The sequence below is a fragment of the Grus americana genome, chromosome 1 (genome assembly GCF_028858705.1).
Source record: "Grus americana isolate bGruAme1 chromosome 1, bGruAme1.mat, whole genome shotgun sequence".
NCBI lineage: Eukaryota > Metazoa > Chordata > Aves > Gruiformes > Gruidae > Grus > Grus americana.
The window spans coordinates 54,551,641-54,566,994 of NC_072852.1; the positions used below are offsets into that span (position 1 = coordinate 54,551,641).

A 15,354-nucleotide genomic window follows, 5' to 3' on the forward strand; every position below is an offset into this window, starting at 1 on the left:
TAGTTTGCGACCTGCATCCTATAGGGGTGATGTCTCTGCAGCTCTTCCACAGCTTATGCTAGGCAAGATTATGCCTCAGTTTACTTGTGATGTGAGGTTAAACATTAAAAAGCAATTTACAAGAGTATTTCTTAAAATTTTATAAATATCTAAAACCTGGAACTTTTAAAGATATAAATTACTCAACTGATATATCAAGAAGCACTGATGAGGGTAATGGGAAGCCAACGGTAACGAACCAGTTTAACATAGTGTCTCCACACTCTGCTCAGAAAGGTGCTTCACTGAAAGAGATGCAGTCTCTTCACATGCCTGGTATAGCCGGCAACGATTGGCAAAATGTTAGCAAACAGAGATACTGTTTAGAAATCTTCATCATCGAAGGTCTCGGTGCACCTCAGCATCACAGTCTCATAGTCAAACTGAAGATCTTCTTCCTGAAAGCCCCCACAAAGCCAAGCAGGGTTAAAACTACAGGAGTTGATTGTATTTCAAATATACAGTTAGTTGGTCAAGTGCTGGCATGTGTCAGCTAATGTGCCATGAGCTCACTCTCCTCTCTGAATCAGCAGCCAGCACTTGTCAAGTGCCTGAGATGCCTGATGAAGAATGGCTCAAATTTTCAAACAATTTCTTCCTAAAATCAGAGGGCTCCACCCTGTGTCTATTTACATCATTTAGACAGGTTTTACTGACTCTGGTAGCAAGCAGGTCACATAGCAGGCTCTGAAGAGCCCTTAACTTCTACTGACTTCAGGCTTTGCTGCTCTTTTAGCAACAGAAGGGAATGGTCTTCTCTTTCGCCAACTTATAGAGAATAAGTGGCTCTTCAGAAATCAAAGGCTAGGAGATGAAAGCGTTTGTGCCTGCAGGCCATCTAGTCTGCCTTCTACATTGATGCAAGGCTCTTTAGGGCAAGACTGCTTTTAAAAATAGGTGCTGTTTAAAAAATATATAGCTTAAGGAGCACTAAATCTCACTTGCTTGTTGACTCATCTAAAAACCATAATTTTAAAAGAAAGCATGCTTTTGAAGATGCAAAAGTGCTCAGTGCTATTTAGAAAAAATGCCACTGACTTTCACTTAGATATTGTAAAACCTTTGGACCTCAATCTAAATTAATTCTTTACTGCCTTTGCTGCTAAGCATCTCTTATGATGTGACCTTAAGACAACAACTCTTGAAAAATTACAAGATTGCTTAACTAATCTCATGCTCAGAAATATTTCTCTACCATGAAGCTTCCATGCTCCTGTTCTCATTTTTGGGTCACTGTCCTTTTAAGAGCCCTCCCTCCCTTTCCTTGTCCAAATGACTTCCTCCCTCCTCTTGCATGAGCCTTTCTCAAGCATTTTATACCAGCAGGGCACATGCCCTTGGCAGCGGCTCAGTTGGGTGCACATTGCATGCCTCGCCATGGTACTGTACCTGCTACAGAACACCTCTGTATCTTCTACAAGGTGTGTGCACAGTGCACCAGGACATCCCTTTATCCTTGGGATAGTTTATCCCAGCACTGCCCAAACTCCTGGGCTAGTGGAAAGGGGAATGATCTACAGGAGTTCAGTGACACCCATAAGGTAGGCAGGAAGGGCTCCTTCCCCTGTTAACTGCAGGAGTCTCTGATGCTCTCAGTAGCCCAATTTCTGGGGTAAGCTGTGTAGCCTATACTGAGCTCACTGCTGCTGCCTGAGTTGGTGTGTTTCAAGCTAGCTGGAACATCTCCTAGCCCCACTCTGCAACCACTTCCACAACAGCCTCAATCTGTTTGCTTTGAGACGGAGCTGAATTTCTGCTCTCAAAACAAAAAAATTCTTGTCAGTCAGGGGTGTTTTGTTTTTTTTTTTGGGCCTCTTGGCAAGACTCTCTAGATGTGCTGTACTGCAGTTATCTAAACCAGAACACATTGTAACCACATTTATCAGTACTCTCTAGCCTGGGTGATTTCTGCTCAAACTCCCTTTTTATTATCTTATCGCAGACAACTCAAAGTTCCTGCATAAATGAAGTGTGTGCAGCCTTTTATATCCTTTTGGATCCACAGAGCTCAGTCAACTGCCAATTTGCACTACTTCAGCTTCTTTTGCTGCCTGTCTTCCCATCATTCCCATTCTCCTCGTCCTATTTCAAATGTCCCTCTTTAAGGCTTTAAAGAGACACTGCCTCATCTGGGAGCTGTGAGATGGACTTGGGCTCACATATACCAATGCAGCACCAAGCAGAAAGACAAAATGGGATGACCTACCTAATGCTGCCAGGCATGACATTCACGAAAGAAATTTAAAACCAGAAAATATCGTATCTTGCCTAAAGCTTTTCTTTCTTTTCTAGGTGTGCTCAGTTCACGGTCATTTACACAAACACAGCTCTGTTCTAACGAAGAACATATAGTTATTCATAGACCAAAGGGCTGTGTAGATCAGTGCCTGGTCTCTGACAACAGCCAGGAGTGGATGTTTAGACAAAAAGTGCAAGAATTGTGCATGCAGTATGCTCTGCTCCATAACATATGCTCCCACATTATGGCAAACTGTGCTCTGAGGACCTTCTGTGAGAGACTTTTTTTTTTTCTTCCCAAGGGACTGTTTACAAGGGCATGTAGTGATAGGACAAGGGGTAATGGCTTTAAACTGAAGGAGAGCAGGTTTAGATTAGATATTAGGAAAAAATTCTTTACTATGAGGGTGGTGAGGCACTGAAACAAGTTGTCCAGAGAAGTTGTGGATGGCACATCCCTGGAAGTGTTCAAGGCCAGGCTGGATGGGGCTTTGGGCAACCTGGTCTAGTGGACCAGGCAGGGGGGGCTGGAACTAGATGATCTTTGAGGTCCCTTCCAGCCCAAACCATTCTATGATTCTATGACCTTCTGAGCTGCAAATTGTATCTGGACCTTCAGATTTAGTAATTGTCAATGGATTGATGCCCCGGGAGTTAAATCTGGTAATTTGCATGTGCAAGTATTTTTTAATATGTTGTTTGTTCATTTCATTGAGTGCTTTCTAGTTCTTCTGGTGTTAGACAAAACAAATAATCATTATGTGTACCAAACCACACCATTTAGGATCGAAATTCTCTCACAGCACCCCTCAGTCTTCTTTGCGGAAGAGTCCTACTCTAGTAGCACCTGTTTAATGCCTTTCGCTGTGCCTGCTGTCATTCTCTGCACTTCCTCTAGTGCTACTGTCTCCCTGAGATGTGAGGAATGAAATGGCACGCAGCAGTCACTATGTGATAGATAGTGATGCAACACTAGTTTCTGCTTTGTTTTCTGTCCCATTTACCCCTCATCACAAACACTCTATTTCCTTCAAAGGAGCATCTGCTCAAGTTACAGAGACTGAGTGGAAGCTAGGTGGTAGAAAATAACAAAACAGTGGCTAGTGCAGAGGTACAATTGACTCTGAGCCCAAACAAGCATGCTCTGGCTGAGGGATATCTCCCTTTTGGTCCTCCATCTACATGCAAGCTGAGCCACCTCCTTGGCAGGAGGGCAAGAAAGGGAGGAAGAACACTGCAAACACAATGACTTCTGGCTCAGCGAACCTGCAACAGTAGGCTGAGGTTAAACAGCTGCTGCACTGCCTCTTATCAGCTCTTTCAAGAAGACAATAAGGTACTCCTAAGGCCTGCCAGCAGAGGACTCGGGGTAGGGAACCTGGCACCCAGACAAGCAGAAGGTGGTCCTACTGAGCTCAGAATGAAGCAGCTGGGGGGTTAATGGCGAACGGTGAAGTGAGCTTCGCCTGCTCAGAGGAGATCACTCAAGCTTTTCCACAAAGAACTTTCATGCAAACAATATAAAAAAAATAATTCCTCGTGTCATTTGCTATTTTGAATAATATTCTAAGCAACAATAAACCTTCACACTTTGCCTCTTACAAAGGCAATACTACTGACCTTTTGGAATGGCACATCTGAAGTGATGAACTCTAAGTTCTTATCTGTAATGATTCTCGACAAGATGATCGGAAGGACAGAAAACAGAAATCCCTTTCTGACAATGACTGAAATACATTGCTCCTTCTATAAGGAATCCTTTGGCAAAGCTTACCTGGCAAAACTGTGTATTAGCAAAGAAGAGCCTTTTTAGGAAGTTAGTGATCTGCAGATAGAGTCTGTGGTGATCCTCTGGATTTTCAGAAGTGCAGCTTGCAAATGCTGAACTGAAAATGGAACCAGATACTATGTTTAATTTCCTGTTCCCTCATGTCTTCTCCTACTTACTTTGTCTCCTCCACATATTATTTATCAATTAAAAAGATTCAAATTGTTTTCAAGATGATTCTGATATTAAAGGCAATAGCCAAGCAAGGCAGGGAGGAGCGGATGTGGATGTATTGACGAGATACTGTCTAACAAATGCAAGGAATATATGTAAGAACAGAGAACAGCAATACAAGAATCCAGTATCACAACAAACAGATCCACTAATGCATTACAGTTACAGTAACACTGTTTTGGGGAACAGTATATAGCCATTATAACAGAGAGCAAACATGGTTATTTAGTATTTTGGTAGGGTTGTTCAGAGGAACAGCTTTGACTTCTTTTGTAAAATTTTTGAGTGAATGCAGTAACGTGGTCATGAAATGACATATTAGCTATCACTGGCTGATTTGTACTCAGGTAACAGGTAACTTTTTGGCAAAAACCTAAGATACTCATTCTGGACCTCACCTCTGTATTCTCCCTGGGATTTTACAAAGCACAGAGTGATAGGGCAGGAAGGGAACAGGATAAATGTTGACTGCTGAAATACTAATCTAATTTGAGACTTAAAACAGATGGCAGAGATGATGACAACACATTGCAATATTAAGGAATATTTAATCTTATTTTAAAAGCAAACAGCAATTGTGACCTAATAAATGTTATTTAATGGATACATATTTGTTAAGCTTTATTATGTATTCAAGTATATTCTGATCAACAGCCAAAACAACTTTATTTCCATTCATTCTGTTCTGGAAGTGCAAGGTGGAATGGTGGTGAGACAGAGAAAGAGATTCACACTAAAGTGCAAGGTGGAATGGTGGTGAGACAGAGAAAGAGATTCACACTAAAGAACTCTCTAAATATGGAAAAATAAGTAGAAAATGGGATTAAAAATAAATGAAGAACACTATTTGCAAAGAGAAACAATCCTAACAAAGACTAAGTAGCAAGAATGCATAAAAGATGAGTCATAATGTGATTTTCCTCTTGAGGAAAGCAACCCTCTTCTTTCTTTGGTCTACAGAGAAAAAAAAATCAAAGGCAGTGACAGCTTTGTATCTGACATGTTCTCTTTTAGGTAATTCATCTGACTTGCAGAGGCAAGAGATGTTATTATTTAACAGGTCTTGTGTTTCTCTGATGTTACTGTTAGGTCAACCACACTTTAGCTTGATCACCTCCTTATGATTGAATTAGGGTACTTAAAAAAAGGTAGGGGAGACAATGTTAAAAAATGATCATTTTTGTCTCATTAAAGGAGAGTACAGTTTATGATTAGCTCACTTATCCAGGGAATGCCTTATGGTCCTCATAGACCTGATAAGTGACAGAGAGAAGAAAAATATTACAAATATTGTAATTTGAAAAGATGGAAAGCCATGCAGAGTGGTGAAGAAAATCAGAAGCGCCTCAGTTACCTCGAAGTGATGGAGTGCTCTTAATAAGTGATTCTTACTGATTCTGCCATAAATGCCTATTAATCATTTCACTTTTGCACCTTAAGAGAGACAGTATTATTGTAAGCACAATGCTGGAGGCTGCTATTCTAACCATTTACTAAAAATTAGACACAATAAAGGAAGCTAGGCTGTTGCCCTACTGCACAGGAAACTTGCCATGGAGTATTGACAGTGGGCTATTAACTTACTCTGTCTAGCAAAAAGAGTGAGTTTGTAATTTACCTCTGGCTAGACATTCCCTGAGTCTCACTTCTGTCAAGGAAACCAGCAGCAACATCAAATGCATCTTCAAACATTACCTATCAGAGAAAACACTTCAGATATCAACACATCCAGCCACCTAAAAGTTTTACCTAGGGCATTATTTTTCATAATGAAGTCTTTAAAAGCATGATATTCTTTCTTTCAGTTTAACAGGTATGTTTACGGCTAGAGTAAACCAAGAGGGTTTTGTGGAGACAGAAATAATAACTGTCTTTCATGACTAGGAACACAAGGTTAGTCCATTCCCTTAGGCCTGTGCTTCAACATCTACGAATCAGACTTAACATTATGTCTCCCAAAAAATCAGTAAAAAACATGATTTGCGGCAGTGCTTTACAGACTTGAGTGTGGGCTGCTGCTGCTTATGGCTTGAGATCTCAGCTGTACCAGCCAGTACCCCTAAATCTGATTCCAGCGTGCAACCTGGCTTACAAAGGAGTTTAGATGCTCCCTGTGACAGACCGATAAGCTCATTAGTTCACTCTGCCATAATGCAGTTCAGGCATTTTCTGTGCCAGAAAGTACTGTACATGCAACATCCCCAGGACATTTCCTAAGGAGGTCAGTAATATGAATTGTGTCCTGAGATTCAAAAAGAACTTGTCAATGCAATTACTTATGTGCTAAAGGTGAACACCTGTCCCTCCCTTGCAGCTAATAAAATTACACACGTCTTTGAGCAGCTAGTTGCTTAAGTAATCAGTGCTCCAGGAACAGTTTACAATGAGTTGGCTGTTATTTCATCTCTTTTTAACAAATGCCCTGGTCTGCTCAGTCACTGACTTCTTGGCTCTGCAGAGGTGCATGGCATAGGCAGTCATTAGCCCTGTACTACTGGAACTAGTCTACAAATACTTTCTCTTTGCTACCAAGTTCTTTGATGAAAAAAAATCACCCAATAAAAAACACAGTAGGCCTTGGCAAACTGGATATTCCTTCTGGATTTAGCTCATCTGTGCTCTTTGGAGAGTTTGCAGAGCACAATAACTGTATAATTCTTGTTCTTGCTCCCTCCCCCTGGAGCAAGTTAGAGCAAATTTAACTGTTACTTAGCACAGAAACTCTACAGGTCAGTGGAGACTAGCAGGATTACTACCACTGCACTTCTATAGCTTGCAGTGTACCTTAACAAGAGAGAATTTGGTGCAGACATTTACTCAAAGATTGCTTACTGTCTCCACTTACACATTCAAGTGGTCTTGGGAAAGCTTAATTACAGCTACTGTATGTTTCCAATTAAAAGCTGCAGAGCCAATTAGCAACTGAAGGCTTGGAGTTTCAGAGACAGATGATGTGTGTTACTGAGTACTTACTTCCTCTGGTGTGGAGACTGAGGAACCACTGGCTTCCTCACTGTTACCTCGGCTGTCCCTCACGCTACCTTCAGTACACGCAGGCTCTTGGCAAGCAGCCTTAGGATCTGTGAGGAAATCTCTCTGGCCACAGTACTGCAAGATGCTGTCTCTCCTTTCTTCAGAAAGCTCTTGCCAGAGGTGGGAAATAGCTGTGGAGACCTCAGGAAGAGGCACCTCCTCAGTGCAAACAATTCCATGCTCTATCAGCAGGTCCACTGTGTGCTTATAAAAATACAGGTATCTGTAATGAAAGGAAAGGGAGCATCTCGTTAAGAGTAGGCTATGAGGCAGCCATCTAGTGTAAAACAGCAGGGGAGTAGCTCTGATTCATAGCTACTTCACTGACTTTCCCCCCTCTAAGACTTCATATAATTACTAAAGGCTGCCCAACACTGTTTGAAGATTTTAGCAACTCTGTTCTGCCAAGATTTCATCTGCAAAAGGCAGGTTCCAGCCACAGCCTCAGCAGGACTGCCTCAAAACAGAAGCTCCAGGTGCTGTAGGCTGTACTTGTTGCACAGGCAAACCTCATTCTGGCATTTAATTTATTTTGAGTTACTTGCCTTTGTATCCTGAGGCTTTTACACTGTAAGTCACTTTTTTACTTTTACTGGCATTGCACTACACATAAGAGCCTTGGCTGAGGTCATATCCTGACCTATTAGGTACTATATATACAGATAGAAAAAGACTATCCCAGGCTTGGATGCTTTGACTTAAATAATCAAGGGTGTTCAATTTTCTCCATTTCATATCTGAGGAAACACATCCCTGTGACTGACTTCTATGCAGTCTGTAGTGAAACTGGCAATTGAACATAAGTGTTGTAATTTCAACCTGGTGACCAAATCTCAGAATAAGCCTGCTTCTTCTGTTACCACTGTGTGGCACAGTGAACCAGGGATAATAATGCCTCCTTTGGAAAGCAGCACTGAAGGTTACTTTACGTTTATTAAATGCTTAGAGCTTCTCAGATGAAAATAATAAGATCAAAGGAGTACAAACCAAGACTACTATAAACAGCAGTCATTGTTACTAAGTTTGGGCTCAAAATGATTCCTTGTAAGATGTCCCAAATGAGCACATTTCCTGATTAACTGAACAGTATTGCATGAGAAAATAACTCAAAAGAGTTCAGTCTTTTTTTTTTTATTTAATATTTGTTCCAGCAAACCAACACTGAAAATCTTAAAATAAATCTGCACACAAGCATAAACATGTTTAAACTCCAGTTTCCATCCTCTAGAGTGTTTTCCACTATTGCTGGAGACAAAACACTAGAAGGGGAATAAGTGTTCTCATGTAACGTATTGCACTCACTAAGGATTCTGGATGTCCAGGTCCAAAGGATCTAGAGTTTCTCAAACAGAAGAATATGAATCGTGATTAGACTGCTTTGCTAAAGAAATTAAGCTTGAACCATGACTCGACTATATCCTTGCCAGCTGGAAGGAGACAACCATGTTTTGCACTGGACAGAGTGCTGTGTAGTCTTACCATTGTAGCTCCTGCTGCTGGACATAGGAAAAAACCCCAGTCTGTTGAAGCTCAAAGCATTTCTGATGCTGCCCAAATAATGTGATTAGTTGATCACCAAAAGGCTGTTATTTTCTTTGCTGAAGAGTCTGTATTATTTTAAGCTTGTAATAAAAGATAAATTTTTGAGAAGAATTAGCTACGAACCAACCGCAGTCTGCCGTAAGACTGTAGGGTAAGTGCCACAGTCCACACACAGAGTACAGGCCCTGGTCTACCTTGTCAGTGAAGAAGGGGAAAGTCAGGTGTTTACAGCTCTGTCGTGCAGTCTTTAATGAAATAGAGCTTACTTCTCCCAGAAAATCTTGATTCAGCACATTTCAAGGTCTTGTAAATGATACCTTACTCCAGCCACCTCCGATAATCACAGGAGCAAAAGCAGAACAGTAGCAGGAGGCTGGTGCCATCTGCTGGCACAGCTGCAGTCTCATTTTGATGAAAAACTCAATAATCCAAGGGAATTTTATAAGCCACCAGTTCAAAGCAAGAGAATAATGAACTGTGGATGTTTTTGTTTATGGCAGTGACGCTGTGGAAGAAGATCCAGCTGCAGCTGTGGATTCTCCTGCACTAAATATTCTTAACTCTGGAATGGTTAGGGTGAAATTAACTGCTTGATGGTACAGGATAGATTAGACATCCATCTGTTTCTCAAATCTCAATTAAATGGTCATTCATCCTTTTGGAAAAGCATCCGTGACCTCTAAGTACCTCCTAGTGTTGTCTGACAGCAAGTGGAAGAATGTGATGAATAATGTACTTAGTCTTAAGATATCAATAACTTTGGAAAAAAACAGTAATTTTACCATTACAACCCCAGTTAAAATACATGGACATGAGAACAATGGCTTTTGATTTTTAAGTCCTGCATCAGGCACTTAGGATCTCATCCTAAAGGCAGTTACAGACTCACACACACCATATATAAGTATTTATGTTCCTCTCCTCCCCTCTGTGTTGCACACATTATTGAGGAAAGCCTTCTGATACCTTCCAGACCACCACTATTCTTCAGCCTGCAGGCTGAGGACTATATGATCTTCCCTTGTCACATCCAGCCTTACCCTGCTCTGATCCCACAAAAAAAAAGTACTCCAAGCTGCCAGCAGGTAAGGGTCTGTTTCTGGAAGCACTCAAGCTCCTCATAACAATGCCATTAGAGGCAGGATGAACATCACTGTGGGGGAAAGTATCTGCCTACCTCTGGTTCCTGCACCCCCCCCAGAATACATATAGCTGAGAATTTCATCTGGTGCAGCAATTCCTACATTCCTAAGATCCAGCCACAGTGCAGGGATACAACTTGATAGTTGTAGTGATACCACAAACACACAGGCACACACACCTGCATAAATCATTCTAGATGAATAACCTCCTATTCCACCTGAGCTTGCTTGTTAAACCACTACTGTTAGCAGGCATGTCACATCTTACTCTGCAAGCCATCTGGACAGCGGGAAAGCATGGCCACACAGGGACTGACACACTTGAAAATTTTTTTTTTCCTCTTTCTTGAGGATGTGTGGAAAATCCTCAGGGATTTTCCAAGGCCTCGAGTGCTGGGGGCTGCTGTGATGCTGGGAGTTGATTCACATGCAAGTCACAGGTAACGGACTTGGGAGGTGCTCAGCTTCATCACCAGCAGGGCCAAAGTTGCTGGCAGAAGGCTTCTGCAAGGCAGATGCAGGCTCCAACAGGGCAACAAGAACGGCAGCGACTGGATGCACGGTGTTAATGCAAACAAATTAAAAATTTGAAGGCAACGTGGGGTGCACCTACCGTTCAAATTCCACCAGATCTGGGGATGAAGTGTCTGGAGACTGGATAAATTCTGGCTTCCCATCCTCATCCATTGTTTGTTTTTCACATTCTTCAATCAAATACCAGACAGTAGAGTCACTCTCACTCACAGCTTCTGAGGCTAATACAGTGCTGGAAAGAACACACAGGAAAAAAAGCCACATGAACAACTTCTTAACTGGATTAATAAGGCCTTTGTCATGGTCACTACAGAGTCCAGGGCCATTCCTCCCAAGCCAGCTTTCTCTTCCTCCTTTTGCTTTGCAGGTGAATGAGAAGTCCTTGGTGGAGATGAGCTACACAGAAGGGAAAGGAAATACAAGCACTGACTGGAAATGAGACCAACAACATGCTTAGAGTGTTCATGCACTGTATGGGATTACAGGCGTTCAGGTGAAATCTCTTCATCTTTTCGTCATGATGAAAGGTCTCTGCTTGGAAGTTCAGTAACAATGATAAAAAGGTTCAGAGATGCTGGAATGGAAGCAAGTACAAAGTATTATCACCTTTCCTTGATTGGTATAAGCCCTTACCTGTGATTGCTGAAGTGTCTCTTGACATATTCCTCCCTAACTTCCTCCAAGCTGGACGGGTTCCCATCCTCCAGGCTGAAGGACTCTGTTGTCAGCAGAAAGGTTACTGTCACATCAGTGGCACTTTTGGCTTCCCTCTCACCCTCAGCCCCAATCAAACAGAATGATTTCAACAACTGGTCCTTCATGAACCAGAGCTTTTCATTAGGCAAAAATGATGTGAAAGGAGACACCTCTGCCTCTCCTACAATGTAACTAGCAAGATTGGGAGCTTATGATCATTGAGGAACTTAGAATCAATGCTTTCTTCCTAAGGTCTGACAGAACTGATGGTGAAAACAGCCAGCAAATCAAAGTCCAGGGAAGCATCAGTCAATACAATATTTTGTGATTGCCACATAATGAGCAAATTGCATGTAAAAACACCTGAAAACCAACCTCTGAGTCACAACCAGTAAGAATTGTACATATATGCAAGTAAACACAAGGGGAAGTTTACCTCCAAACTGTCCTCAAGCAGCCTCACTGCTTGTGATCCCTTCAATTTCGCTCTGTCAGACTATTCCTCCTACCTATGACTGACTTTTATGGGTTTTCCAAGGACATGGGTTCAGAGGAGATTGCTCATTTAAAGCACTGGGACTTTTAATTGATGCAAATTATTGGAGGTGCAAGTTGCATGAATAGCAATGTTTTTTTTCTAGCTGACAGTAATTTTGACACTTAAAGGGACATAAAACTATGTCCAAAGTCTCTACCCCATCAGGCCCCAGTCCCACTTGCTGCCACTGGAGGCAGCGGCCAGCATCAGTAAACAGGAGGCAGGTTGGCGAGGGCGTGAAGCCCCGCAGCAGGAGCTGCCTCAACTGCTGACAGCACACGCTAGACCAGCGTGACGCACAGTGTTGCAGGTGGCAATGGAGGAGTGCATGAAGACGACCCACCAAGCTGAAAGAAAACAAAACCGCAGCATCTCTCTTATCCATTTCTATCACAGTAAATTCTTAACTAGAGGCTTCCATTTCCTACACTAGGAAATCCTCAACAGTTTCTCTGTCCTTCTCCTATAACTCACACCAGAGTCTGCTCTTCTGAAGTTTAAGCTCTGGCTGTGCTGACTCGCAACGCTGGGTGCTCGTGACAGCTGTGTCTCACGCTGCGCCACGTCACTGCAGCCGGGAGGAGCACTCGTGCTCCTGCAGCCTCTCAGTGGGAGCCCAAGCACTCCGCATGGGGACCCACACCAGCCCCACGCCACTGGGTGACGAGGGCACCCTGCCTGAACTGCCTGCTGCCACGGGATAGCAGGAATTACTTGTTTCCTTCCTTCACATAGGCTGGGGAGGGGGTAGGAACGACGGAGAGTCAGAGGGGGATTTCTGAGGTGCAGTGCTCCGTGAGTCGATAGGCTTTTGTGCTATCCCTTGCTTATTGCTACAAGTAAAGCCGCAGTTGGCTCTAATGCTTTAATGGGCTCAGCTGTGTACCTATCTGTCTCTAACAAATAAATAAAAAACAAGTCTGGGCACTCTGTCCAAGGCAAATACTTGCATACAGTACCTTTCATCTTCAGCAAAGAACCCAAGGTTTGCTCCAGCTTCTGGATAGATTTCTTAGCCTTACGCAAAACCTGATACTAAACATAAGAAGAAATCAGAACTGATTGCTCTCTGCTCTGACTAGATTAATGTTTTAACATGCCTTGGTTGTTTTCTTCACTTTTCCTTCATTTTGACCTTCAGTTATCTCGATGTCTCTGTGAAAACAACTGTGTTGTTTCACCAGCTACCCTTATCCATATGAAAAAGGAAAAGAACTAATACTAGAGCAAACTTAAATATAGAATATAAATATTTGGGTATATATTATGCAATACATACACATAATACCCAGTCACATAGACATTTGCTACTTAACTCTCATCTTCTTTCATCAGCAACTGGTCTTGTTTGGATCGTTCTCTTCTTGGAGTATGTCCAGAAATACCATGCTGTGAAGCCTTGTTGGATGTCTACCAACTTTAGGCATAAGAATTTACTAATAATTTCCCATGAGAATTTTGCTGCAAGCCTTTGCCATGTTCTACTCTCAGCTACACTGATGTAAACTGGAATAACTTCAGTGCTGCACACCATTCCTTCATCATTTATAGCAAGCATAACTGAGAACACATGGCCAACGCATCTAAACATAGACATCTCAAAAATATTTCAGCATTTATATGGTTGGTGAAACCATCCATGGTCACCTTAGACAGATCATCTACCTTGCAGAGCTTTCGCACTGGATATTTTAGCCAGACATGAAGCACTAGGATAACGAGTGAACTTGTGTATTTAGGCTCTTGAAGATATTCATCTTCCTTGGCCCCCAAAACTCATACAAGGGGCACATGATACTATGAAAAAGCAATTTTAAGAATTGGTATGTGAAGACAGTCCCCTTAGACTAGACACAACAAGTATCTGTTTAGTCTTGGCCTCTGAGATCATGGTGATTTCAGCTTAACTTGCATCTTGTTCAGAACATGGTACACAGAATTCTTACCTGGAACTGCATGGGAGGTAAGGGGCTCAGCAGGAACCAGCCCCAGATAGCAGTAGTTTGCATGTTCAGAGCCTCAAAGCCATTTACAAGGACAATTCCTGTCCTAAACAGTCATTACCCTCTCCATTTTACAAACTGGAAAACTGAAAGTAAGCAATCTAACTAAATGAACTGGTGACAGAGAAAAGGAGTCCTGTTTATTCCTCTGCCTTGAGCATGGTAATATCCATTTTTTCAGCATTTTGGGTCAATTTCATCTTTATAAACAAATTTGTTTTGATTAAATAGTTTCTTAGCGTAGTAGACACTAATAAACAGTATTTGTGGTTGTTTTTTCCCTTATTTTTCCAGAGTGTCTTGAAGACAGAGTACACCTCATAAGGCTAAATGAATTACTCCCTCTCCCATAACTTCTTCTGTCCCTAAACTCACTATTCTGATTTTATAGCAAAATGCTGTGAAATCAAGATAACTTCATCACAAGATCCCTTGGTTTGTTTCCAAAACACTATAAAGAAGCCGCAAAACCCCTGTAAGAAAAGGGCAGATAAACCACATGATAAACCCATGACCCAGAGACTACAAAGTGAACAATTTGCTCAAGCTGAGCTGGCAGCTTTAAAGTAAAAGGGATCCAGGAAAGCTGCACACAGTGAAATTACACACACACTGGCACCTGTAAAGATACAGTGGTCATCCTAACAGACCTGGTTAAACTTAAACAAAAATAATAGCGATACATAGAGAAATACAGTTACTGCTCCGCACCTTTGAGGCTGAGTTGTCTGACTGGGATAAAACAGCTTCCCGCAAGCCACTGAAGAGTGTTGCCAGCGTAGCCCGGTGGCGTGCCTGGGACAAGCGCCGCTTTGCCACACGGGGTTCTACGTCTTGCAGGTGTGTCAGGGGATTGGGACTCACTCGGGCATGTGACTTCCTACAGTCTCCAGCTGTCTCCATGAAAAGCTGCAATGCAACATTTATTTATGCTGAATAAATACATAAGTGAAGAAAAAGAAATCTTACAGCCTGTGTAGTGGGCAGAAAAAAAACAAGGCAAAGTTTAGGGTAACTGACGAGCACTCCAGCTCATGTTTCTGTAGGAAATCACGGAGTTTGAAGCCGCCTCTTTGCCTGTGGGATGCCATCTGTAAGTACTGACTAAAACCTAATCTACCGCTAATGATAAACTTCACGGCACGAAACACAGCCGAGTCAAGCCTCCCACCTCCGGCACCCTTCCCTGCAATGATCTGATGCCCCACTTCCATGGGCTATCCAGGGCTCGGCTTCACAAAGCGATGGGACTCCTCAGCTCCCCGCGATGTTACTGAAAGACAGACCTCTTCATAGCATAGCAATTTTTTTTCTTTTTTTCCCCAAATAACTGTAACATCGGAGCAGGCAACGATACCAGACATACACATGTGCGAGAGGGCCAGATCCACGCACAGCCGGGCCCGCTGCAGCCAGCTTGCCGGCCTGACAGAGCCCAAGGCTCCCGCCTGGGGAAGCCCTTCCCGGCAGCTGGACCGGTGCCCACCTCGTTACCGACCGCAAGTACGGCCTAGAGGTAAGCACGCCCGCCCCTGCTGTTTCTTCTGCAGCCGAAACGTGAAGCCCGCGGGGGGCCCGCGACCAGAC

General features: G+C 42.7%; 1 protein-coding gene across 1 annotated transcript; it reads right to left on the reverse strand.

The window, feature by feature from the left end:
- Positions 1-325: 325 nt before the first annotated feature.
- STRA8 (stimulated by retinoic acid 8) lies at positions 326-15,260 on the reverse strand. The gene is made up of 9 exons (XM_054808314.1): positions 15,134-15,260; positions 14,479-14,676; positions 12,724-12,799; positions 11,164-11,248; positions 10,610-10,762; positions 7,253-7,535; positions 5,898-5,974; positions 4,052-4,163; positions 326-437 (listed from the first exon to the last, which is right to left on the reverse strand). The coding sequence occupies exons 2-9, from the start codon at positions 14,668-14,670 to the stop codon at positions 363-365; spliced, it is 1,053 nt and encodes a 350-aa protein (XP_054664289.1). The 5' UTR covers positions 14,671-14,676; positions 15,134-15,260; the 3' UTR covers positions 326-362.
- Between the last annotated feature and the right edge of the window lie 94 nt (positions 15,261-15,354).

Bases quoted from the DNA above. Each gene is read 5' to 3' on its own strand.
- STRA8 (XM_054808314.1), bottom strand. From the start codon at position 14,670: ATGGAGACAGCTGGAGACTGTAGGAAGTCACATGCCCGAGTGAGTCCC. The intron at 12,800-14,478 runs GTGCGGAGCAGT...TCTTATGTTTAG, and splicing joins CAGACAACTCAGCCTCAAAG to TATCAGGTTTTGCGTAAGGC. The intron at 10,763-11,163 runs GTAAGGGCTTAT...TGTTCTTTCCAG, and splicing joins AGACACTTCAGCAATCACAG to CACTGTATTAGCCTCAGAAG.